Below are 26469 nucleotides of genomic sequence, written 5' to 3' on the forward strand. Positions count from 1 at the left end.
AAAATATTTTTCTTTCATGTTAACATTTTGTTCCCGCTACTAAGATTAGCCAGCATGTTCTTTTAAGAAGATTACTTTGGGTAAATGCAATGGTTGCAAGCACACTGTGGTTTAGTGCTCTCCCAGATCTGGCAGCAGCCATAAGTCTCCGCACCCTCAGACCCTGTCAGAGCATGCAAGAACCAGATGAATCCAGCTGCGGACAGGTAAAAGCACTGGGCCTCAATTCAAAGAGGGGGACAGAGGTGACTGATGCAGTCACTGCTGGCACTTGCTGAAACACTGCGAGAGCAGAGGAACAAGAAATGGAAGGTAGATGATTGGTGCTGCTGTACATCCCTGCTGCCTGCCTGCATGGGCTCTGGAGAGAGACCAGGGCTTCAAACGTCTCCGAAAGCACCCTTCATCCTGCTGGAAAGGATATGAAAGCAAAGTCCAGTGTTTAGCTTAGTTCAGCCTCAGGCTGACGTGAGATGAATCCTCTTTCGTTGTAAATGCCTGTGAAATCAGCAGGATGCTCAAGCATCTTCAGATGAGGGGAAGACATGGCTACAGCCTTTTATCTTTTGCCACAATTTCTATTTAGGTCATAGAATCACAGAATGGTTTAGATTGGAAGGAACCTTAAAGATCATCTAGTTCCAGCCCCCCTGCCACAGCCAGGGACACCTTCCACTCGGCCAGGTTGCTCAAAGCCCCATCCAGCCTGGCCTTAAACACCTCCAGGGATGGAGCCTCCACAATTTGCTCCAGGGCCTCACCACCTTCAGAATGAAAAAGGGTCATTTGAGCCTCCTCTGTGTGTGCTGCCTCCATTGACATTAGTTGCAGATACTTTGGTTTCTATATGCTGGAATTAGGGGGCATTTTCCTCTGCAGGAAAAGAGGAAAGTCACCAAATCGTGGGAAACCATCTCCTTCTTGCACCAGGAGCTCAGTGTATGACAGGCACTTCCCATACGTCTTTTGTATTTGTACATGAGGGATACAGAAACAAGTGGCAATCAGGGAAATAAGAAGTGCAAAGAAAAGCCCACGGGGAAAAAAAAAAGGAGGGGGGGTGTGCAAAAAAAAAGCAAGGTTGCAAAAGGTAAAGGACATGGCACATCCCTGAGCAAACACACACACACATCCCATACCACTCCCCTGACAGCAGGAAAAGCCGCTGGGCGCCACAGCTCGAGGGTTAAATAACACCTAATTTTGAAACATTTTCAACACCAGGCGTTTGTCCGATTATGAAAACCCAGAGATGAACCGCCACGCAGGAGCCGGGGCACTCCTATTTAGATTGAATTGCGTTTTAATATCACCTAAGATCCGTTGGTATACGGAAGTTTCAAGAAGGACAGTTCAAGAAGGACAGAGAGCTGCTGGAGAGAGCAGCGTAGGGCAACTAAGATGATTAAGGGAGTGGAGCATCTCCCTTATGAGGAAAGACTGAGGGAGCTGGGTCTCTTTAGTTTGGAGAAGAGGAGACTGAGGGGTGATCTTATTAGCGTTTATAAATATATAAAGGGGGAATGTCATGAGGATGGAGCCAGGCTCTTCTCAGTAGCAACCAATGATAGGACAAGGGGTAATGGATTCAAGCTGGAACACAAGAGGTTCCACTTAAATTTGAGAAGAAACTTCTTCTCAGTGAGGGTGACAGAGCACTGGAACAGGCTGCCCAGGGAGGTTGTGGAGTCTCCTTCTCTGGAGACATTCAAAACTCGCCTGGACGCCTTCCTGTGCAACCTCATCTAGGTGTTCCTGCTCCGACAGGGGGATTGGACTAGATGATCTTTTGAGGTCCCTTCCAATCCCTAGCATACTGTGATACTGTGATACAACACATGGCGGGGGGGGGGGGGGAGCACGTCGTGTGAACCCTTTAATGCGGCGCGGCAGCTCCACCGCCAACCGGCTGGGGGCGCTGTGGGGGCACCAGTACACGGCCGCTCCAGGACTTCCGTCTCGTGGGTGCTGACGGCGGTGGCCCCGAGCGGTAGCGGCGGCCTGAACGGCGGCGTCGTCGTCAGTGGCGGCCTCGGTTGTAGCGGCGGATTCTGCCTCTTCCCCGCCGCACCATGCCCACCGTGGAGGAGCTCTACCGTAACTACGGCATCCTGGCGGACGCCACCGAAACGGCGGGCCAGGTGCGGCGTGGTTGCGGCCTGCGAGGCCTCGCTAGGCCTCGGGCTCGAGTGGCGCGGCCGCCGCGGGGAGTTCCGGGCTGGGCGGGATGAGATGGGGTGGGCGGTGGGCGAACGGGAGGGGATGCCGCCGGAGGGGCTGTCTAGACTGGCTCGTCTCTGGGGCTGTTCTGGGTGTAGGTTTCCTTACGAACTGGGGCGCGGGAGGGGAGGCAGGGGGTGCGTTGAGGTGAGTTTCGCGCGTGCTGTTTTGCAAGGACAGTAGCAGGTCTCGTCTCTTTTGCAGCATCCTCCTTCTTCCGTCCTGTCTGCAGCTGTCCTTTTAAATGTGGTGTCGCGGATATTAACTAGTTATTAAGTAGAGTCAGATTGCTTTTCGCATGAGGACAGGGAGTTTCGCCTGGCGAATTCAGGCCTTAAGACACCGGTAGTCGTCCAGATCTGATACAGTGCACTTGCAGTTCCGGAGAGCTTCTGGCAGGGTCTGTAGCTAAAAGGATTGTTGGAGGAAGGTGAAGTCTATTATGGTTTGATAACTGCCTATAGCCTTTATGTTTTTATTCTTTTTAAGGCAAGAATGGAAGGTCGATCCTCACGGCTAAAGGAGATTTTTATCTGTAAAATCCTGGCAAGATTTGCCGTTTGTTTATATCGTTACTGAATTATTAAAAAATGATATATAATATATTACCAGTACAAAATATTATGGTTAGTTAAAACTAGGTTTTGAATTGCTTTAGGCACTCATGTTACTGCATGGCTACCTGAAAAAGCAGCAGATACTTTTTTTCTTTTTGGTCATAATGTACATAATTAGGAAAGTAACTTTGCGCATACCTGTCGGTGGATTTTAAACTAGATACTACTGTGCAAGGTCTTTTGGAAAGTTAAGAGAACAAATAATACGATGATTGTTTAGTTTTTTCTTTTTAATTCAAGTCCTTTCACTTTGCTTGTGTAATTATGCCATAGTGAAACAAAGGATCATTGTAAGCAGTTCAACAGAAACATCATCTCAGCGTCAACCAAAAAATGCAACTAAAATGTTAGGAACTATGGGGAGAGATGCAAAATAGAATCATAGAATTGCTGAGGTTGGAAGGGACCTTTAAGATCATCAAGTCCAACCATTAACCTACCCTGACAAAACCACTTCTAAACCATGTCCCTGCGTACCACATCTACCCTTTTTCTAAACACCTCCAGGGATGGTGAATCCACCACCTCCCTGGGCAGCCTATTCCAAAGTTTAATAACCCTTTCAGTGAAAAAATGTTTCCTAATATCCAATCTAAACCTCCCCTGACATAACTTGAACCCATTTCCTCTCGTCCTATCACTTGTCAGCAGGGAGAAGAGGTCAGCCCCCACTTCTCTACAACCTCCTTTCAGGTAGTTGTAGAGGGTGATAAGGTCTCCCCTCAGCCTCCTCTTCTCCAGGCTAAACAACCCTGGTTCCCTCAGTCGTTCCTCATAAGACTTGTGCTCCAGACCCCTCACCAGCTTTGTAGCCCTTCTCTGGACACGCTCCAGCACCTCAATGCCCTTCTTGTAGTGAGGGGCCAAAAAAAAACAGATGTTATTACCATGCCATTTTATAAATATGAAGTCCATCATCACTTTGATTATTGTGGGTAGCTCCAGCTCCATTACAAACTCCAGTGTAGTTAAGAAATGCAGCTTGTGAGGTTAAGTGTAGAATGGTGATTCCTGATACACTCTCCCAGCTTTGCTTCTATGCAGCTTGTGGTCTTCCAGAGCCAGAGATAGTGTCTTTGTAATTAGTATATCTTGCTAGATTGTTCAGCGAACTTTTCTGATGCTTTTTTTAACTGATTATATTTCTGGCATACAAATGTTCTGTGGCAAGATGTTCCATTAATTCATTAGCCTTTGTGAAAGAGTTATCTCCTTTGAACTTGTCATTTCATAATCTTATCTGATGTCTCAAAGTTTTGCATTCTGAAAGCCATGAGTAATTGCTCCTTATTCATTGGTTTTATCTCACCTAATACTTCATTATGTCTTAACAACCTTATGAACGTGATCTCTCACTACATAGTCACCTATCTCAAAAAAGAAACTTTGAACATGAGGAGGGAGAGGAGCAAGGGGACAACCGGAAGTAGGACATTAAGGAGAGTAATTTAAAAGACCGGAATTATTCAGCTTGTACAAGAGTGTTTCAGTTGAGAAAGGGGCTTAGGTATGATGACTCTACCTCATGAATGGAATGAAAGTGAGAACTTGGAAAAAACTACTAGGAAGTGGGCTTAAAATAAAAAGGAAGACAAACTTTTCTCCGTAACACGCTGTGAAACTTGTCACAGGACATTATAGAGTATGAATTGGTTCAAGAACTAATTTAAAGAAATTAACAGTTGATTGGTCAATTGACAGTTATTTAAAATAGAGGTCTGGACGCTGTCTCTGGCTTAGGACATTCCTGTGTTATGGATTGGGAGGAAATGTGCAAAACTGAAGGATCGCGCTGCTTCTGCAGTTGCCTACTTTTTTCTTGAGCATTCAATGCTGCCAGGTACATGGTAAAACAGACTCCTGCCTGAACTGTATTTTGCCTAAATTACAGGAGTAGTTAACATGCAGTAACACAAATTGATGGAACACAAGCTACTCTTATTTCATTGCTGTATGAATGCTTTTTAGATGTGTATTAAGTTTAAGCAATTTGTTCCACAGAAAAGTTGTTCTTAACGTGTAGTCTGAGAACCTGTGGCTGTAGTAGTGTGTATTTCATTGTTAGTTTGTGCTGGCTCATTCCTGCCTTTGCTGTTGAGTGTGCTGCGTTGGCACACAGAGCAAACCAGATGGGGATGTGGATCAGCTGAAAAGCAACCATTTTTTTTCCTTGGTTATTTTCCTTCCAGATCAGCGTCCCAATCCAGTTCAGCATCTGGCAACATGGAGACCTATCAAAAAGGTGTAGGGAGTGCTTAAGAAGCACTGGTACTGAATGTTAAGATACAGCTTACTTAGGGAATTAATGCAGTGTACTGCTTTGTAAATTAGTATCTCTGTTTGCTACGGGTGAATTTCTGTGTGGAGTAGGGGTGATGATATGTGTGGCTCTGGCAAATTTAATGAATATAAAGCAAAGTGTCCTGTGCTGTTGATGTTGCTGTTCAAAGTAGGGTAAGTTGTCTAAAGCATACTTTTCACAACCATGAGGAAAATTAATGATAGAAGGTTCTGATTTCTGCTGGCATCCTAATAATGCTGACTTTTATTTTGCGAACACATAGCTACCACAACAAAGACTTCCGTTTATTCCAAGTTTCAGTCCTGCAGGCACAAAATCTGAAACACCTATGTGGTTCTAGTTGGAGCAGCTAGAGAATATTCTGCTCTGATGCTGAAGTGTTTATTTCTGTATTTCAACCCTAGATTATTTTTTTATCTAGTCACTTTTAAGAACTATGTATTATCTCAGATTAAGTTAACTGCTTGAATAGATGCCAGAGATGCTTTAGTGCAATATACATTAAAAGTCATTCATGAACCATTCCAGTGGCATAGTTGTTGGGAGAGGTAATCTCTGCTTGAGAGACAATAAATGAGCAGACAGAAGGCAGAAACTCCTTGAAAAAGTGTCCAAGTTCAATAAAGGTGATGATGTAATTCCTTGAGTCTGCACTAATCTAATCACAAGTGGTGTGCAAGAGCTGTTAGCGTTAGGGCTCACAGCTTGAACAGTAAGCACTTGAACAGACAGAGGAACCAGAATAACAGTAAAAAACAGTCAATAGAGGTAAATTTTACTCCATTGGCATGGTTATATTGGTTTAAGAGATAAATTTATTTCTTTGTATAATATAGTTCACTTAAATAGCTGAAGTGAATGGGAGAGAAAAAATCCTTTCCTTGTCTTGAGAATATCCCATATACAGTTTTTCTATGTATTCCATTTTTCCTCTTTCAGCATAAGGATGCGTACCAAGCAATCTTGGATGGTGTGAAAGGAGGTGCCAAGGAGAAGAGACTTGCAGCCCAGTTTATTCCTAAATTCTTCAAACATTTTCCTGAGCTAGCTGACTCAGCTATCAATGCCCAGTTGGACCTCTGTGAGGATGAAGATGTTTCTGTAAGAATAAGAACCTTGTAGAAAGTTAATATGTTGAATTTATATTTTTGTTACTCTTTCTTTTTTTTTTTTAATAGGCTATGTCTTTTGGGAGGGGAGGTCTTTAGAAAACTTAATACTTAGATTCTTCTGTTGCAGGAATACAACTATTGTGTGATGGTATGGGAAGATACATTAGTTTTCACTTGTCTTCTTCATTCCTATCAGTGATCAAAGGAATAGCTCTGTAGAAAGAAACTTAAGATACAGTTTATTAGCCTATTTATTACATTTTTCATTTCAAAAAGCACTTTTTGGTAATCGATTCTAATAAATCTATTGAGAGGCAAGAAAATTCTCTTCACACTTGAGAACCATGTGGATGTGATTCTGAGTGTATTATTCTTGCAGAAGTCTTGAGGTGCTTCATGCTGTTTCTGTGGTGGTGTTAGAAGCTGTACCTGTGAAGTGTCTTTGGATATCAGATCTTCAAAGGGCAGATCATTCACGGGCTTTTGTCAGTGCTGGGAACAAAACCTAGAGGTGTTCTTTGCCATATGCACAGCTGTAAAACTATCCTTCCTGTTAGCAAATAAGACTTGATAATAACACAGATTCCAACCTCTTGTTTTATTGATCAAATGAATGATTTTGTGAACAGAGGTGTTCTTTGAATTTGGCTTTAATCCAGTGCAGCTTAGATCTAAGAAAGATACATTATTTTCTTCATAAATACATTATAATACTTTCATGGCAAATATGAAGTTTGGACTGCCATTAAAGTCTGAAACTTGAACATTGCTTTCTGAATATGATACTCATGTTAAAAGAATACGGTGTCATTTTCTCAAATTTGGCTGATTTTTCTGCCAAACTTTGGTAGTTGAATTGCCTGGTTTGTTTGTTTTTTTTTTTTTACTACTTTGATTTTTTTTTTTTAATTTTTTTAATTTTTTATTTCCGCGATAATGACAATTTTGACAGATCCGGCGACAAGCAATCAAGGAGTTGCCTCAGTTTGCCACTGGCGATAATCTTCCTCGGGTAGCAGACATACTGACCCAGCTTCTACAGTCAGGTAGGAGACACTGGTAGTTTCCTGGCTTATCTCCTTGTGGCACACCTAAAAATGTATACAATTCTGTTCTGTAAAACATTTTCTGTTGATTTGTAATTTGTTACAAAGTAGTCTGTCTCAGTGCCATTCATGTCCTGCCTCTGTTCTTTGCCCCCCTCCGTTATATTTGCTACACAATTACAGTGCTACTTCTGCTGAAAGATTACTTCTGCTGAAAGGTTGCTAATTATCCTAGTCTAAACTGAAAATCTTTCTTTTAAATAGAATTATTCTTTTCATTCAAGTTCTCTGAAAGCATCTGTAGAAAAAGGGGGAGAGAAAAAAAAAAAAGCCTCTTACAGACTGCAGCAAATTGCTTTCTAAAAAAGAATTATTGGGTTTCTAATTCAAGAACTCAGGAACTTCTAAAAATCCTGAAGGCGTTTTCTTCCATACAATGCATTTTTTGTACAAAATATGCAATATGTGTTTTTTTATGTCAGTAAGTTAGAGTGCTAAATATTAGATGTTCAAATTTGTATTAAAAATGCACGATTAAGTCTTCAGGCTTCTTAGAAGAGACTTTCTTTTTTTTGAGACTTACGTGTTTCTCCATTTAGTTCAAAAGGAAAATTTTCTCCCACCTAGAAATACTGTAGATTACTTGAGAGTTTATAACTATATATTTTACCTCAATTTAGTAAAGGTCAGCTTGTTTCTTCAGCTGTTCATTAAAATGACTAAATACATTGATTAATAACTTCCCTTCAAGTTTTCAGTCCTATAAAGTTTGTAATGTTAAAGTTTTGACAGGGGGACTGAAGTGGCAGATAGCTTTTTGTTTTGCTTCCAACTTTCATAATTGTGGCTTTCTACTTCCTCAGTCTAGTAGTCGTTAAAAGTACAAGTTATATTGTTTAGAATTAAATGCTGAGGATAGAATACTTCTTGTGTGACATCAGAAATCTTTCTTTGTTTTTCTGCTCTTATGTTTGCTTTTCAAGGATATGCATATCAAGGTTTTTTTCTCTCTACAGATGATTCTGCAGAATTCAATTTGGTGAACAATGCTTTGCTCAGTATATTTAAGATGGATGCTAAAGGTAAAGGACACGTGTTTCTGTAAACATCTTTTAATAATACTTTCCAGTCTCTAGCAGGATAAGAACAGGACCCAATTTTGTATCTTCTTAGTACAATGCAAAAGTTAGGCACTCAGGCTCATTGTTGGGTTTTAAAAACGATACTGAACTTTTCAATAATTATGGATCTGAATTACACAGACCAGTAAAAGAATGTGGATTCTTATGTCAAGCTACATGAAAATTGTGTTTTTTCTTAAAAGTTCGTGTAACACTTATTTTAAGATGCGTCATGGGATCTTACAGGAGGAAGTGTCTTTCTTCTGCATAGAAGGTTCAGCTCTTAACTCCTAAAATAATTTGCATTACCTGATTTATTTTCCATTCAGGGACTTTGGGAGGCTTATTCAGTCAAATTCTTCAGGGAGAGGATATTGTGAGAGAGCGAGCCATCAAGTTCCTCTCTACAAAACTGAAAACCCTGCCTGAGGAGGTGATGACAAAGGAAGTAGAAGAGTTCATATTGACTGAATCAAAGAAGGTGAGTATCTTATTTCAGTATAGACTTTAGTATTATTAAACCATCCCTTATCACTGGCATTGCTTTGGAGGTCTGTTTGTTTAAACCACATGTAGAATTAAGCATTGTATAAATGGGATCTTCTAGTTATCCTATTCTGCTACAATCCAAACTTTGCAGCATTTTTTGGTGGGAATGTTAAAATAACGCTAAGCTCTTTTCATTTTTGAAAACTGACCTTTATTAGAATCAGGGACTTTGGGAGATCGATTACCTCAGTGAATCATACTCGGCTGAATTCAGATCAGATTTCATAGAAAGGTTTAGGTTGGAAGGGACCTTGGAGATCATCGAGTTCCAACCCCCCTGCCACAGCCAGGGACACCTCCCACTAGACCAGGTTGCCCAAGGCCACGTCCAGCCTGGCCTTAAACAACTCCACGGATGGGGCCTCAACAACTTCTCTGGGGAACCTGTTCCAGTGCCTTACCACCCTCAAAGTGAAAAACTTCTTCCTAATGTTCAATCTGAACCTGCCCTCTTCCAGTTTAAACCTGTTCCCCCTTGTTCTGTCGCTACATGCCCTAATAAAAAGTCCTTCCTCAGCTCTCCGGTAGGCCCCCTTTAGGTACTGGAAGGCTGCAATAAGGTCTCCCCAGAGCCTTCTCTTCTCCAGTCTGAACAGCCCCAACTCTTTCAGCCTTTCCTCATAGGAGAGGTGCTCCAGCCCTTGGATCATCCTCGTGGACCTCCTCTGGACACGCTCCAACAGGTCCATATCCTTATGCTGGGGGCTCCAGAGCTGGATGCAGTACTCAAGGTGGGGTCTCACGAGAGTGGAGTAGAGGGGCAGAATCACCTCCTTTGACCTACTGGCCACACTTCTGATGCAGCCAAGGACATGGTTGGCCTTCTGGGCTGCAATCAGACATTGCTGGCTCGTGTTGAGGTTCTCGTCAATCAGCACCCCCAGGTCCTTCTCCTCAGGACTGCTCTCCAGCCATTCCCTGCCGAGCCTGTATTTGTGCTTGGGATTACCCCAACCCAGATGTAGGACCTTGCACTTGGCCTTGTTGAACTTTGAGGTTGGCATGGGCCCACCTCTCCAGCCTGTCCAGGTCCCTTTGGATGGCATCCCTCCCCTCCAGCATGTCTACCTCGCCAAACAGCTTGGTGTCATTGGCAAACTTGCTGAGGGTGCACTCGACCCCGCTGTCCATGTCGCTGACAAAGATGTTGAACAGCATGGTTCCCAGTACTGACCCCTGAAGAACACCGCTCACCACTGGTCTCTACTTGGACATTGAGCCATTCGTTGCCCGTAACTCTTTGAGTGCAACTGTCCAGCCATTCTTTATCCACCGAGTGGTCCATTTGTCGAATCCGTGTCTCTCCAATTTAGAGAGCAGGATATTGTGTGGGACAGTATCAAACGCTTTGCACAAGTCCAGGTAGATGACATCGGTTTCTTGATGATTTGTCCAGTGGGAGTTTGAAAACTTCTAAAGATGGTGATTTCCCGTGCTGTCTGGGCAACCAGCTGCAATGTTTAATTGTCCTCAACATGATTTTTTTTTTCCTTTTATCCAGTTGGAACCTCTCATTTCAGTTTTGTATCATTGTCTCATTCTCACCCTGTCCACCTCAGTAAAGAGCCTGGCTCCTACTCTTGGTGACTTGCTCTTAAGTGTTGGAAAATTAATGTTAAGTCACCTCACCTCCTTATAATTCTTCTTTAGGATGAAAAAGCCCAGTTTCCTTAGGTTCTCCTCACAGGTCGTGTTATCTAGACACTGATCACCTTGTTGGCTGGGCTTTTTAAAGCTTATCCACAACTTCTTCATACAGGAGGGCCCACCAGTATTCCAGATTTGGTCTAATGAGGGTTTAGCAAAGGAAAATCCGTGATCCCTTTGCTTCCCTCTACTGTCTATGCTCTTATCACAGCCCAGGACACTGTTCATCACTCAAGGAATGCTGCTGACACTTAACATTTAGCCTCCTTGTCCCCTAGAACCCTCAGGGTCTTTTCAGTTCCCCAGTCAGTCAGTCTGGAACATGTGCTGATGCAGGGAAGTTAGTTCATCCTGGGTGCAGGACTTTGCATTTGTCTTTGTTGAATTTCATGAGATTCCTGTGCATTCCCCAAGCTGAGAAAAATGCAAGAAGTATTAATCAATAATGAGTAGATATTCACAGAACAGTTGGTAGGGACCTTCACAGATCATCTAGTCCAATTCCCCTGCCAAACCAGGCTCAGCTAGAGCAGGTTGTACAGGAACATATCCAGGTGGGTTTTTAATATCTCTAGAGAAGGAGATTCCACAGCCTCTCTGGGCAGCCTGTTCCAGTGCTCTGTCACCCTCAAAGGAAAGAGGTTTTTCCTCATGTTGAGACGGAATTTCCTGTGTTCCAGTTTGTGCCTGTTGCCTCTTGTCCTGTCGCTAGGCACCACTAAAAAGAGGCTGGCCCCATCCTCTTGTCACCCGCCCTTTAGATACTTATAAGCATTGATGAGATCCCCTCTCAGCCTTCTCACTGGTAAGGCTGCATCTTGAGTACTGGATTCAGTTTTTGACCCTTCACCACAAGAAGGACATAGAGGTGCTGGAGCGTGTCCAAAGAAGGGCAACAAAACTGGTGAGGGGTCTGGAGCAGGTCTTGCGAGGAGTGGTTGAGGGAACTGGGGTTGTTTAGCCTGGAGAAAAGGAGGTTCAGGGTAGACCTTATTGCTCGCTACAACTGTCTGAAAGGAGGTTGCAGAGAGGTGGGAGTCGACCTGTTCTGTCAAGTAACAGGTGATAGAAAAGAGGAAATGGCTTCAAGTTGTGCCAAGGGAAGTTTAGATTGGATATTAGGAAGAATTTCTTTACTGAAAGTGTCATCAGGCATTCGAACGTGTTACCCAGGGCAGTGGTGGAGTCCCCATCCCTGAAGGTATTTAAGGGTCATGTAGATACAGTGCTTAGGGACATGGTTTAGTGGTGGGCTTGTCAGTGTTAGGTTAATGATTGGACTAGATGATCTGACAGGTCTTTTTCAGTCTAGGATATTCTGTGATTCTTCTCCAGGCTAAACAGATGCAGGTCTCTCAGCCTTTCATTGTAAGAGAGATGCTCCGATCCCTTGATCATCTTTGTAGCCCTCCGCTGGACTCTGTCCAGTAGTTGCTTGTCTTTCTTAAACTGGGGAGCCCAGAGTTGGACACAGTACTCCAGATGTTGCCTCACCAGGGCAGGGTAGAGGGCGAGGATGGCCTCCCTTGACCAGCTGGCCACACTCTTTTTAAAGCACCCCGGGATACCATTGGCCCTCTTGGCCACGAGGGCACACTGTTCGCTCATGGTCATCCTGTTGTCCACCAGGACTCCCAGGTCTCTCTCTGCAGAGCTGCTTTCCAGCAGGTCAAGCCCTAACCTGTACTGGTGCATGGGGATATTCCTCCATAGGTGCAGAACCCTACACTTACTCTTGTTGAACTTCATTAGGTTCCTCTCCACCCAGCTCTTTTGCCTGTCCAGGTCTTGCTGTATGGCAGCACAGCCTTCTGGTGTGTCAGCCACTGCTTCCCAGTGTTGTGTCATCAGCAAACTTGCTGAGAGTACACTCTATCCCTTCATCCAGGTCCAGTACTGACCCCTGAGGGACACCAGTCATTACTGACTGCCAACTAGACTCTGCACCGCTAACCACAACCCTCTGAGCTCTATCTGTCAGCCAGTTCTCCATCCACCTTACTGTCTACTCATCTAACCCACACTTCCTAAGCTTGCCTATGAGGGTTTTACAGGAGACAGCATCAAAAGCCTTGCTGAAGTCGAGGTAGACGATGTCCACTGCTCTCCCCTCATCCACCCAGCCAGTCATGCCATCACAGAAGCCTGTCAGATTTGTCAGACATGATTTCCCCTTGGTGAATCCATGTTGACCACTCCCAATAACCTTCTCTTCCTCTGCATACTTAGAGATGACATCCAGGATGAGCTGTTCCATCACCTTTCCAGGGATGGAGGTGAGGGTGACTGGCCTGTAGTTTCCCGGGTCCTCCTTCTTGCCCTTTTTGAAGACTGGCGTGACATTAGCTTTCCTCCAGTCCTCAGCCACCTCCCCTGTTCTCCCTGACCTTTCAAAGATGATGGAGCATGGCTTCACAATAACATCTGCCAGCTCCCTCAGCACTTATGGGTGCATCCCATCAGGGCCCATAGACTTGTGGGTGTCACGTTTGCCTAAATGATCTCTAACCCGATCTTCCTCAATCAAGGGAAAGTCTTCCTTTCTCTAGGATCTGGGATTCCTGGAATTCATTTAACGTTTATTCTGCTTGAAGCATGCAACGTTGTTAAATAAGAAATTTGTTCTCAAGGTTAAATAAAAATAATGTTTCCTATGCATAACTTGATGGCAGTCACTTTAATTTGGAGGTGCATACAATTATACTATGTGTTTTCATGTGTTCCTTTAAACTTGTGTTTTTTAATAAATAGAAGTGAAATAATAATGCTAAGTATTTGCATACTTTACCTTTTCAAATCAAGTAGGTTTGACTTCGAGGTCTGCAAATTACCACCATACAAATATGTTTTGTGGTATTCTGTTAAGGTGCTGGAAGATGTGACGGGTGAGGAATTTGTTCTGTTCATGAAAATATTGTCTGGATTAAAAAGCTTACAGACAGTAAGCGGGAGGCAACAACTAGTGGAGCTGGTAGCCGAACAAGCTGACCTGGAACAAACATTCAATCCATCTGATCCGGATTGTGTGGACAGACTTCTACAGTGTACTCGGCAGGCAGTGCCACTCTTCTCAGTATGTATTTATTTGCTTTGCATGAGGAATATTATGGAAATTTAACAGCTGTAGCTTCTCTTTGGTGTTCTCAATGATCATGTTAGACTGGCAGCATATCAGTACTTCTCCACCTTCGGCTTCTAATGTATTAAAATGTTGGAAGACATCCTTAAAACTGCCAAATACAAAGAGCTTTTGCATTGTTCTCTGCTCTTCGACGTTTAAGATGTTACAGTGAATTATGACAAGATTCTCATAGTAGGTTCATACATGCATGCGTTTGATTATTTCAAGTCTAGTACCAGGCAATTGCAGCACGTAAAGGCCTATTCTTGGGTTATAGACAATCTTTTCAGCCCCTGTTGCAGACCCTCTGAGTTTAAGCTACCTGGAAGGGTCTCTGCATTTTAGGAGTTAGAGGGAAGTTTAATAAAGCTTTAAGGTATAGCTGTGTTGAGCATTTGTAAGGGTGGCAGAGTGATGGGGAAAAACGTTTAACTCCTTCAAATTCAAAGAGTAGCCTGAATAATGTGCGGTGGGTTTTTTTGCAGAAAAATGTTCATTCCACAAAATTTGTTACTTACTTCTGTGAGCACGTTCTGCCAAACCTCAGTTCTTTGACTACTCCAGTGGAGGGTCTTGATATCCAGTTAGAGGTAAGCCAAAGCTAAAATGTCTTTCAAATCATAAAAAATAAGCATCTTGGGCAAAGACAGCTATTTTAAAAATTACAAACTCCTTTCTTAAGTGGTTTTCAGTTCTTGTCTTAGAGGAAGACTAGCTACACTAGAAGAAAAGGATGTTTGCTGTATTGAGGCATGACTGAGCATTGCCTTTTAAAGCTTGTCTCATTTGTCCCGAGCTTTTGAGGCAAGGCTAGTATAAGTAGATCGGTGTAATAATTTTTATATTACTGTCAATTTTTTAAACATATAATATTTACTGAAATGATTGTTGCATGGCTTGTGCTAATTTAGCTTCCTAAGGGAGTGGCTTAATGTCTGTAATTTTGCTTATGTTAATCAGCGCTGCAGCTTCAGTTAGATCTCTGTGAATCTCACTGAAGGTGAGCTGTGCTGAGATGTGGGAGATGAAGTTTTGTTTACTTGTTGACTAACTATGCTTGTTAGAATTAGACACACAAAGCTGTGTTTCTGAGGACAGGAAAACTGGACTAGGCATGTTCCTTCTTGTATTCTTTCCTGATGTTTGGGTGGGGTTTAATTGCAATAGCTGACCTCTACTGTGCCAGCCATAGCGATGTGATAATTGCTTTTAGGTTGAAAGTTAAGTCTTTGTACTTTTCAGTTAGCACACAAAACCCCATCTATCCTTATGTGTAGGTTTTGAAGCTTCTTGCTGAAATGAGTTCGTTTTGTGGTGATATGGAAAAGCTTGAATCAAATTTGAAGAAGCTGTTTGATAAATTACTGGTAAGACTAATTCAATTTTTACTCATGTAAAACACTTTAAAAAAAAAAAAAGTTTCCGTCAAAACAAGTTATTTTTATCTATTAATCTATTTATCCTTTTTCTAAAGTGGCTATTTCAGAGATAGCTCTGTCCATGATGTAATGTCAAACATCATTTTGCAGTTCAAAGCCTTTGTAGATATAGAGAGCTGTTACCTGCATAATGCATTTAATCCTGTAAACTCATGTGGGTTTGTTCTTTTTTTAAATTTTATAGTCATGAGAGACTCATATTGATCTCTGATTAAAGGCTCTATCTACACTGATGATTTTAAGCAAATTCAGCACTGTTTCAGAAGCATTGGTGCACTACGTTGTTGCTTCCTGTGGTAGCAGCACAACCATAATACTTCCTTTGAGTCAGAGGTGTCGAGCCACGTTAAGTGTAGGCAAAGCACCAGCACCAGGACTTCATGCAGCAGTTCTTCACGTTAGTATAGGGATGGGGGATACTTCTTAGGTTGTCAGCATAAATAAACCCTCCAGTTCAAACACTGCAAAAGAATGGTTAGTCTGCTTAAATGTGTCTAATGCATTTGTTTTTCCTTTCTGTTCATTAGGAGTATATGCCACTTCCTCCAGAGGAAGCAGAGAATGGGGAAAACGCTGGCAGTGAAGAGCCCAAGTTGCAATTCAGTTATGTGGAGTGTTTATTATATAGCTTCCATCAGCTGGGTCGTAAACTTCCAGATTTCCTCACAGCCAAGCTGAATGCAGAGAAATTGAAAGACTTTAAAATCAGGTAATTGTTTAGAGGCAAGTGTTTGAGTTCTGTTAGAAAGAGTGAATTGTTATTGTCTGGATGCTAAAGAAGCACAAATCAGATTGGTGGAAGGCTTATTTTGAGCATTTTTCCTAAAGGGGGGAAAAATGAGATTACAACTTCCCTCTGCTTATGCTTTTATTTTATGGGAATATGTAAAATTGATTAATAGATTGCTTTTAAAATTTTTAGGCTACAGTATTTTGCTCGAGGGTTGCAGGTGTATATTCGACAGCTTCGTCTAGCACTTCAAGGAAAAACAGGAGAAGCCTTGAAAACAGAGGAGGTAAGTATTGTTCAGAAATCCTGATTTTTCTAATTGAGCCTTTTGAAATAATCATTGGCGCACATTAATGGGCTGCAGTCTGTTGTAAGCATGCAAATAGATTAAGAGAATAATACTGCTAACATCTATCGCAACTGCATCTTACCTGATGCTGCATTTTGGAAGCTAAGATGATCTTTTAGTCTCTACTGCTAGCTACTCTTTGCACCCACATGTATTTGGGTTAACTGTGCTCTGCATTTTGTTTTGAAGGGGAAATTTTCATATATTGGGGGAAAATAATTTTAGGGGGAAGAATACTGGAACATAAAAAGCAACTAATTAGTGTAAAACTGCAAGAAGCCTAAAAATAGTTGTAATGAAAACTCAGAAGTGTACATACCTTTCACTGTTACTATTGCTGTAGCAATTCACTAGGAAGAGCAGTCATTTTAATGCTATGATTTCATCAAATGCAGTTGGCATAATTTAAAGCTACTAGAATAGGTGTTCAGTGGTGTTTCTTTTTTTTACAGAACAAGATTAAAGTGGTTGCCTTGAAAATAACCAATAACATTAATGTTTTAATCAAGGTAAGTCCTCACATTATGAAGGATTAAATTCACACTGTACAGTAACCTGTGCAGAAAAAGGAATAAATTTGAAGAAAGTTTACTGTGTTAAGTTAGTCAGTGTTAGCCAGCTCAGGCTCGCTGCCCACTTCACTGTTTCTGAAGAGACATGGATCTGCTGCTTATGCAAGCTGCCTGCCTTTGGTGTTGCTGCTGTAGGGATAGGGTGTTGAGGCCCTTTTTTGCAGCAGTAGTTGCCTGCAGGAGAATCATAGAATCATAGAATTGTCTAGGTTGGAAGTGACCCTTGAGATCTCTGGATTCTGGACAAGCCTTTTTCCTTCTCATTTTCCTTCCACTGCAGGGAGGGATAAAGAATAGTTTGAAGAGGTGCAAGGAGATATAAAGGAGGGAGCTATAAAATAAAAGAAAGCAAGCTGCTATACAGAACCTTTTTCTCCAAAGAGTCTAGGAGAGATGGGCTGCAGAAAAAGACTTCCATCCAGAGCCCTTGAAACCATTCTGATTTCTTCTAACCACCTTTTCCTCTCTTCCCTCACTTCCCATCTCTCACCCTCAATTACCATGATAAACCAAAACTTTGCTGACAATATTGAGAAGCATATCTTTTACCATTGTAGCAGAGATATCGGATGTCTCCCTGCAGGAGCCATTGTAGTTCATTATAAGATGCTTAATGTGCATAGGGAGAGAGAGAAAGCATATTATGTCAGTATGAGACACTACTCTCTTAATATAAATCTCATCTGAATTCCTAGTAAAGTGCACAGGCTATGGCAGCCAGATAAGGCAGTTAGCTAGTGCTGTCTTCTCCCTCTGCCATGGGACTTCAGAAAGGATTTAAAATTGTTGGAAAGTAACTGTTATTCTGGAGTCTAAGCAAGTAGCTAAAATTTTGAAGTGCAATTGACATAAAGTTAATTGTACAATAAACTGTCTGATTTTTGCCTCTGTAGGATCTCTTCCACATTCCTCCTTCTTATAAAAGTACAGTTACACTGTCCTGGAAACCAGTACAGAAGGCAGATGCAAGGTAAGAGTTTTTCATAGAAAAAGAAAACGGCGGTGCTAATTTATGCTGTTTATAAAATAAAGATCCAAGGCTGTGTGTATAAAATACACACAGCACATGAGCTAAAAGTTTCACAATCAAAAATAACACCCATCCTGGAAGGAATTAAGGCTGTGGAGTGATAGTCTTAGTCTTGCTTTAGGGATACAATAGACTGAATCAACTGGAGACTAGCTTACTTATGCTTTTGAAGTTTATTCAGGGCATCTTCATTACCTGCTGCTAGCTTCCAGTGGTTAATCTTTGAGGCTGAACTGCTATTTCTGTTCTTGTCACTACAGGCATGTAATGATCTGTTTTTGTTTTCTTCTGTCAGTCAAAAAAGAGCAAGTGAAGATACAACCTCAAGTTCACCCCCAAAAAAGGCTTCAGCAGGACCAAAAAGGGATGCCAGGCAAATTTATAACCCTCCCAGTGGAAAATACAGCAGTAACCTGGGTAGTTTTTCTTACGGTAAGTTAAGAAGCTTGGAAAAAACTTTGTCTAGTGACAGTTGTGCCTTGGGATGGGGGGAACAAACAAATTAAGCCAACTTACTATCACATTCTCGGAAGATCAAATTGTACTGTCACCAATTTTTGTGTGTAATGGTCTCTTTCTAGCTGTTGATCTGTTACAGTGTTTGAGTGTTACCAGCCTATAAACTATGTGTCATTTGCAAGTTAGTTTTAGTAGTGTTTTAACACAAAGGTTAGTAATTGAACTATTGTGTTCTCTATTATGACTCAGAGCATTCGCACCCCAAATTTCCTATTGGACAGACCAGTTTCTGCAAATGGCAGAGCTGGGCCACCTCCTGTCATACGACTGGACCTGTGCTGAATACCTATTACAGTCACTGCTGATATTGCAGACCTGATCCAGAACTTCTGGGAACTGCTAGGTTCACTGTGCGTACAGACAGTTATGTCCTCATGTTCCCAGTCAGAGTGATTCTGTCTCTCTGCAAGTCATATTTTTGGGCAAATGTGAGAGCAGTTGCAGGCTGGATGAATAGGCCCAACAATGGCCGCAAACTGTTCTTGGCTTCCCTGTAGGCCCACTGGTCCTGCCTCTGTCAAGTAAACAGCCTGCTATGACAAATCATCGCCCACACCCATAGGCTGAAAAACTGATATAAAGCACCATCTTATATATAAAGCAAAGAGAAAAGATAAAATCTTCTGCAAATTTCTTACTGCAGACTTTGGGTGATGCATCTGTCTTTTAAGATAAACTTGTAGTCCTGCGCTTCTGAATATTAGGAAGTTTTCAACAAAAAAAAATTTATTGCTTGCTGCTGTTTCTTGTGAGATGCTTAGGCCTCTGATGAGCTTTTGATTTCTGTACTCTTGAAAATAAGCACACGGTTCTCTTGTGAGATGCTTAGGCCTCTGATGAGCTTTTGATTTCTGTACTCTTGAAAATAAGCACACGGTTCTCTTTGTAAATTAATATGACCTGTATTTTAAGACTGTACGCAAAGAGAAAGCGTGGAAGGGGAATGAAAGCTTGATATATTTTTCAAACAAATCCAAAGAAACTTTAACAAAATATTTTGTGGGGTTTTTTTTCTGTGATTGGATTTGTTCTTAACAAAGGGAAAGGAAACATTTTCTACAGTGTACAGTTTGTGTGGTATTTTTAACTGGATATCGTTAAGATACCAGCCCAGCAAAAATACTTAAGTAAGCTGGTGATAACTTGAAGTTAAGGATAGAAAAGGACAGTTAGACTGACAAAGTTGTGGTTTTCTATCGTTTTATAAAACCACTCGAGGCAAGTCAGACAAACGCTTCAAGATAGACATGGTGTTATTGGACAGAAGGATAAGCTAGGTAGCCTAATGAAGTTCTTTATGGACCAGTTATCAATTCTGTGATGATGGATTGCCACAAATATAGTTCTAAAATAATGGGACAGTTATGTATCATAGTATTAGTATGCAGAAATAATACATTTAGTATAAAGAGACTAGTTTTCCTGACTTCCTTTTAAAATTGGTAGGGTCTGTTGTCCATCAAAGCAGAACTCTGAGATCTCATGCTACGTAAGCAGGATTAGCCTCAGAGACTTTAGTCAGCCTTCAATACCTCCAGATATTGCTATTTAATTTTAATCTGTATTCAGCATAAAACCTGTATGAAAAGTTTTGACTTTTATTTCAGAGCAAAGAGGTGGTTTCCGGGGTGGACGAGGAAGAGGCTGGGGAGGACGTGGCAATCGTAGCCGAGGAAGAATCTACTGAGTAAACCGTTAAATCTTCCATGGCCCTGAAGGGCTAAAGTGAAAGTGCTACTCAGCAAGTTTGCTTGGAGTATTGTTTCCTTCAAGGACTGCCTTCCACTAAGACTGACTTAAATGTTCTTTATACCTTTGTATGTATGATCTACTTTTCTAACGGACTACAACTTGTCCATAGTGAAACTACAACTGTATTTTTGGATGCTTACAGTCAGCAGTTTTGGGTTCTTATTTTTGAAGTGTCTTCAGGATTTATTCAAAATTGGAAAAGAGCATAGGTGTTTTATCAAAAGCTACATCTTGACAGTTTGTATATTAACCTAAAAATCAGCTACTGCATAACTAAAACTGTATAACTGAGTTTATGTATTAAGTAATGGACAGGAAAGGCATGACAACAGAGATACCTGTCAGATAAGGCTTAGCAGCTGAAGTAATCCTTTCCTCATTTGTAACCATATTTTGCAATATGTGGAGAAGAGTACTGTTGTTAAATTTGCTTTGATTTACTTTTTTTAATGGAATTGAATGAGATACATGCTGATTTTTTATTTTTTTTTTAAGTTTGCAACATGGATGGAAATTTATTTTGCTTGTAGCATGAAGCAGTCCTTTTACTTAGAGATGTGGAGAATGTGGTGTTTTTTGGTTTGCACATCTTACTCTTCTCCGTGCATTGTAATGCAAAAGTGATGTTTTGCAAATGAATTTTAATGTTTAATAAGAATATGTGCATATAGCTATGCCGTGAAATTTCAGTAAATGAACAGGAAAAACAAAACAATAAATGACAAAGATTATTCCAGGAATGGGTAAAGACTGATGCAGTGATTAAGCTTCATAGGCTGGAGCTGGACCGTAGCAGTACCCAGCTCTTTTCTGTGTTTTGCAGATTTCTGGATTAGTTGGCACTTGAGGGTTCATTTTTTTGTTCTGTGATGTTTTTGGGGTTTTTTTACCAACACAGTTGCATTTAAAAATATATAAATAAAATTGTATTTTGTGTAACATTGAAAATTTCCAACTATGTAATTCAATTCAGGTGGAAAAGGTAACAATTCCATGCTATTTTTTTCCATAGCAACTTGGGATTCTTATTTACTGGTGTACACCCAGAAAATACAATGTAAGAGCACAATGCTTTTTTCTTTTATTCTCACCAATCAAAATTTTTACTTCTCAGGTCATTCAACATTGTAAAGGAATTAGCAGATAGTAAAAAGAAGTTTGGGCAGAGGAAAAGAATTTTAATACGTGTTCCAGGGTGTGCTGATGTAAAATAGTTTAGGCTTTAGAAGAATGAAGATTATTTCTCATGCTCTCTTTCTTTTTTTTTGTCCAGCTGTTTGATATCCACAGACAGACAGATGCCTGACAGTGATGCTTCCCCACCTAGTTCCATGTGTATTTGCTTGTGAATCTGACTCAGGTGTCTTCATTAACACTCTGATATTTATCACTACCATCAGGCGGCCAAAATACCAAAACTATGTCCAAGTTAGAGACATTGTCAATGCTAGAATAGAAGTCTGGTTTTGCTTAACTCTGGAGCAGTAGGCAGCAAACTTTGGACATTCCAGGACATGTGAGCTGACTTTGTATTTCTGATTACATGTTAGCTGCTAAACCGAGATTTGTCACTAAAACCAACAAACTTGGCAAAGAGCTTTCAAGGACAAATTTGTGAGATCAAAATGTCACTCTGAAAATAGGCACTAGATGGGTAATAAGCTTCCACTGGGGGAAAAACATAGACATTTTGCACTTGTGGCTATAATTTGTGTTTTGAGGGGATTTAAAAATGTAATCTCAAAGCCTGAACATAGCTTGTATTTAGACTAACAACTAGGAACTAGCAGCTTATTTTCTCACTGAATTTTGAGTGAGTTTTCTTTACGAGACTCCTGTTTTTCAGAGGTGATGTGCAAAGTTCTTGTGGCCTCAGCAATAGTTAGATTCCCCCTGTCCCCCAGTTTCATATTTAATTTTAACGCAGTGAGTTCTTGTGGAGACACCTGTTTGCCATCTTGCTGAATTGTAAATGTTCCCTTACGCTTTTGGAATAAATTCATTTTGTAATTTTGTTTGGCTCATTGTTTCACAGTTACTCTGCAACATTTTGTGTTGGCTTAGTAAAAAGGTACTCATGGTACCTTTTTGTTTTAGTGACTTACTTCTTAGATTGCTATAGAGATATTGAGCTGTTTGCCACTAAGGAGTAGATCTTAGCAAGACTGCATTAGCTGTTTCAACTTTTAAATGCAAAATTTTGGATAGCAGTTTAAATATTCAGCAAAAGCTGCATGTCATACATCTTATTTGGGAATTACCATTTGTAAAGGAGTAATTCATTGTCTTATTCAGCCTCCTAGATGTTCACAGTGCAATAAAATTTGTTTTACGATAGAGCAAGAGTGGCTTGGAGCAGCAGCCTGTTTGTTTTTTGGTGAAATCTGTAATAAGCTTGATGTGAAAACTCTGGCAGTGGTAAAGAACTGTCATACTTGTGGGAATACATTCTTTATCCTGAGAGAAACTGAATCCCTGGCATTAGTTTAACCACAATGACACCATTTGTAAACCTTTTTTCTTGTTTCTACTTAATGGGTTTCAGTTACAGGCAAATTTTACTGTTTAATAGGTTCTGGGAACTCTGGTGTCCCCAAAAAGCAGAACTGTTGTTTGCTTGCAAACTTAGAAAGGTCCAACAGTGTGAATTTGGTCACCACAGTGTGAATTTGGTAGCTTTGGGAGCTCGCTCAGGACTGGGGAAACAGGCTGCCGCCGCTGGGTTGGTATTTACCATTAGCTGGAATAGAACGGAAAAGTTTAGATTTTTCTGTGTAACCAAAAAACATTAGAAGGAAAAAGGAGCGATGTGTTTTTTTGGAGCTACCTTCAACCAGCTCTCCGGTGACCGGGCATTAACTGCGGGCAGCTGCAGTTCGGTTTGATGGGGGCAGAAGGCCCTTTCCTCGAGCGGTCCTGGGAAACGTTTCAGCGTGCACTAGACATATGTTAATTTTTTTTTTTTTTTTTTTTTTTTTTAATGAGAGCGTTCTGCGCGGCACCACCCGCTGCTTGTTGGTGTTTAAAAGTCGGCGTTCAGCTCCGGGCAGCGGCGCTGCCGGTACCGGCGGCTGCCTGAAGCGCTCAGTTGAGCGGAGGGCGGCTCTTCGGCAGGGCTGGGTGCGTGTGGAGCAGTCCATGCACGGTGGCTGCAACACGGAGTCCCCAGCCCCGCCTCGGCTGCCGCCGCGATCCGGCCTCCTTCGCCTTCTGGCCGCCGCAGGGGGCGAGCGGGCGCCATCTGAGGTAGCGACCTCGCGCCACCTGGTGTGCTGGCAGGGAAATCGGGGCCGCCCCAGGGCCTGTCCCTGCCCCGACCCTCCCGAGAAGCGCCACCGCCCCGCAGCGGGAGGCACCGCCCGCTCCGGCCTCCCCCTCCCAAAATGGCGGCGAGGGCGGTTCCGGTTCCGGGTGGTGCGGGCAGGCCGGGATAGGGGAAGATGGCGGCGGCAGGAGCGTCCGGGCGGGGCGGGTTGGGTCGGGCGTGGGTCTTCTCTGGCTGGGCCCTGGGCCTGTGCTCGCTGCTGGCCTCGGGGACGCGGCCCGCCGCTGCCACCACCCACTGGGTGGTCACCGAGGATGGGAAGATCCAGCAGCAGGTGAGGGGCTCGGCGGGCGCGGGGCGCTGCCACCGCCGCCCGGCCCGGCTTTCGCGGCCCGCTGCGGCGGTAGGGAGAGCCCGCGTCGCCGTTCACCCGCAGCCCTGGCCTGCCCCGAGCTGTGCGATGGGGGGAACGGGGCCTGTGGGCCCGGTGCGAAGCCCTGCCGGTCCGAAAGCCGCTGCAGCCGGGCGGGCGAGCGGCGGTGGCGGGCGCTCCCGGCGGCCCCGGCACGGGGCTCTGCCGTGGCGAGCCCGAGTCGCCCGCGAAACTGGGCTTGAAGCCGCCGGAGCCGCGGGGTGAGGTGGCGGGGAGCAACGGGCGGCGGGTCTAAACGAGCCGAGGGTAGATTTCAACTGGAGCCGTGTGTTGTACGGCGGCGGTTCGTGCTTACCGGCAGCCTCCCTGAAGCCTTCGGCTCGTTAGGCCGTGCCGCTGAATAAGCGCCAAGCCGGGGTCCTGCTCTGGTTGCGGAAGCAGCCGGACCCCGGCCCTGGCCCGCAAGGCGCGCTGTGACCTTCCCGTGGAGCCGGGAGCCCTCCCGGCGGCGGCGCTGCCCTTCGCCGCGCAGCCGGTGCCGGCCCCGGTTGGCCGCGGCTGGCGCAGCCCGCGTTACTCGTGAGTTTGCGATTTCCTACGTCCCCGCCGCCCCCAGCCCCAGCCCCGGCTGCTTTTCGTCCCTTCTGGAAGTAAGGAAGAGAAATGGGGGTGGGGGGTGGTGTCTGCTCGATGGGCAAGCACACGCTGCAGTGATTTTGTGGGTTTAGGCAAAACGGCTGATTTTGATACCGGGCTGTGCCTCGCGTTCAGGCAGCGGCTGAAAGAGTCGATGTGTATTTCATGTTTGGGCTCTTTCTGACTTGCTTTGCTCCCTCTTTGTTGCAAGGAGAACAGGACCAGAAGGCCACTTTCATGTCAGAACTGCCAGATCGGTTTCCCTCTGGAGCAGAAGAGTTAATCGCTGCAGCAAGCAGAGTGGCCTTTTCCCTGTAAAAAAAGAGCGTGGAGAGATGAGTGTCTGTTAACATCACCTTCCTTTTGCGAGAACTTGTGGTGGTGTCAGAAAACATTAAGGTCCTCGGGCAGGTGAAACTGGCTTTCTCAGCAGGAAGCCCCTGTGTCTTTATGGGTCTCAGGCACTTCAGCTGTCTGCATGGATCCAGGCACTCTGTCACCCTAGTTAGTCATAAATTAATGAATGACAGCCCTTCCAGTGCTCTCGCCTCCTTTTCCCACTTTATGTAGTGGTGAAGTGGTGAAAGTATATGATAATGGTCTGGAAGCATCTGTGTGTGTATATTAATTGTATATTATCAAATTTGGGTGAAGTGTTGATTTTGATTATTCCATGAAAAGCAGCTGTGACTTGAAAAAAATCTAATCAGCTAAAATGACTTGAAAATCGATTAGCTAAATCCAACACTGATTTTAAGAAATGGCTTTTTATGATGTCAGTTAACCGATGGTACAGGTAGAAGCTTCCACTGTCCCATTGCTATGCAGTAAGCTGTTTATTACAGTTACCAATGCTTTCTAAGCAGGGGCAATCCCATGTTCTATGTATAAAGTTCTCAAGGTCTGTAGCTGAGATGATAAAATAATATCTGTGGAATAACTTCTCTTACCTGCACAGTTAAAATAAATCCATCCATTTCCAGCAAGAAAACTCAAATTATAAATATGGTGTTAGTTGGAATATGAGGAGCCAGATTCTCCAGTAGCTGGGATGTAGTGCTACTAATTGTCCAGTGATTTTTTTTGTAATAAGATGTATTTTACCATCTGTTACTGTCATCTCTCTGGCTCTTGTGAAAATGATACTTAAATATGTGGTTATTGCCATTGCCATCCCTGCAGAGCACTTCCGAATTTCTTTTTTTGCACCTATTTGTATTTTGGGGAATGACAAGAGTGGACATTTTCTAGAGTGAGCTTGAATGTTGTTTTAAATGCCAAAATGTAATTGTGGTTCAATAGTTAGCAGCAAAACCATCAGATAATCTCCACTGTCCAGCAATAGGAAGGAATTGTCATTGTCTCACTCTGCACAGGTGCAGCCCCACTCTGAGTACTGTGTGCAGTTTGGGGCACCTCAGTATAAGAACATCATCAAACTATTATGTCCAGAGGAGAGTGACCAAGATGGTAAGACTTAAGAGAAGTGGCTGAGGTCACTTGGTTTGTTCAGCTTGGATAAGAGAAGGCTGAGGGGTGACCTCATCGCACTCTACAACTTCTTCAAGGTGGGCAGTGGAGGGGGAGGCGCTCTTTCTGGTGACCAGCAACAGGACACAAGGAGATGGAATGAAGCTGTGCCACGGGAAGTTCAGAGTGGACATTAGGAAAGGTGATCACTCACTAGAAGAGGCTGCCCAGGGAAGCGGTCGTGGCACCAAGCCTGTCAGAGTTCAAGGAGCATCTAGACAATGCTCGTAGTCATATGGTTTAGTTTTAGGTAGGGAGCTGGACTCAATGATCCTTATTGGGTCCCTTCCAACTCGAGATATTCTATGATTCATGGGCAATAGGATGCTTTGTAATTGTTTTATCAATTCATTGGTAGAACCACAATATACCAAAATATTTGAGCTCTCCTTCTCCTAACATCAAGACCGAAGTACTTATTAACAGGGCATAAGCCTGAAATTTCCCTGCAGAGCATCCCTTTGCTTTAATTTTTCAGAATATTTTCAGAATACTCTTTGTTTATCATGAAAACACTTAGCCATTTAATCCTTCTCTCC

At 42.9% G+C, this 26469-nt stretch overlaps 2 protein-coding genes across 2 annotated transcripts in view; both read left to right on the forward strand.

The window, feature by feature from the left end:
* Positions 1 to 1989: 1989 nt before the first annotated feature.
* Positions 1990 to 22417, forward strand: API5 (apoptosis inhibitor 5). Its single transcript, XM_082484828.1, has 14 exons — positions 1990 to 2141; positions 6079 to 6240; positions 7204 to 7297; positions 8314 to 8379; positions 8748 to 8899; positions 13481 to 13687; positions 14221 to 14325; positions 15013 to 15102; positions 15702 to 15883; positions 16097 to 16190; positions 16706 to 16762; positions 17719 to 17795; positions 18151 to 18287; positions 19982 to 22417. The coding sequence occupies exons 1-14, from the start codon at positions 2073 to 2075 to the stop codon at positions 20059 to 20061; spliced, it is 1572 nt and encodes a 523-aa protein (XP_082340954.1). The 5' UTR covers positions 1990 to 2072; the 3' UTR covers positions 20062 to 22417.
* Positions 22418 to 23488: 1071 nt separating this feature from the next.
* Positions 23489 to 26469, forward strand: part of TTC17 (tetratricopeptide repeat domain 17) — a 63756-nt gene continuing 60775 nt past the window's right edge. The window contains 2 exon segments of the mRNA XM_082485501.1: positions 23489 to 23557; positions 23561 to 23725. Of these exon segments, the coding sequence (XP_082341627.1) occupies positions 23510 to 23557; positions 23561 to 23725 (213 nt within the window). The 5' untranslated portion in view covers positions 23489 to 23509.

This window comes from Vanellus vanellus (genome assembly GCF_965231255.1).
Source record: "Vanellus vanellus genome assembly, chromosome: 6".
In the NCBI taxonomy this organism is placed as follows: domain Eukaryota; kingdom Metazoa; phylum Chordata; class Aves; order Charadriiformes; family Charadriidae; genus Vanellus; species Vanellus vanellus.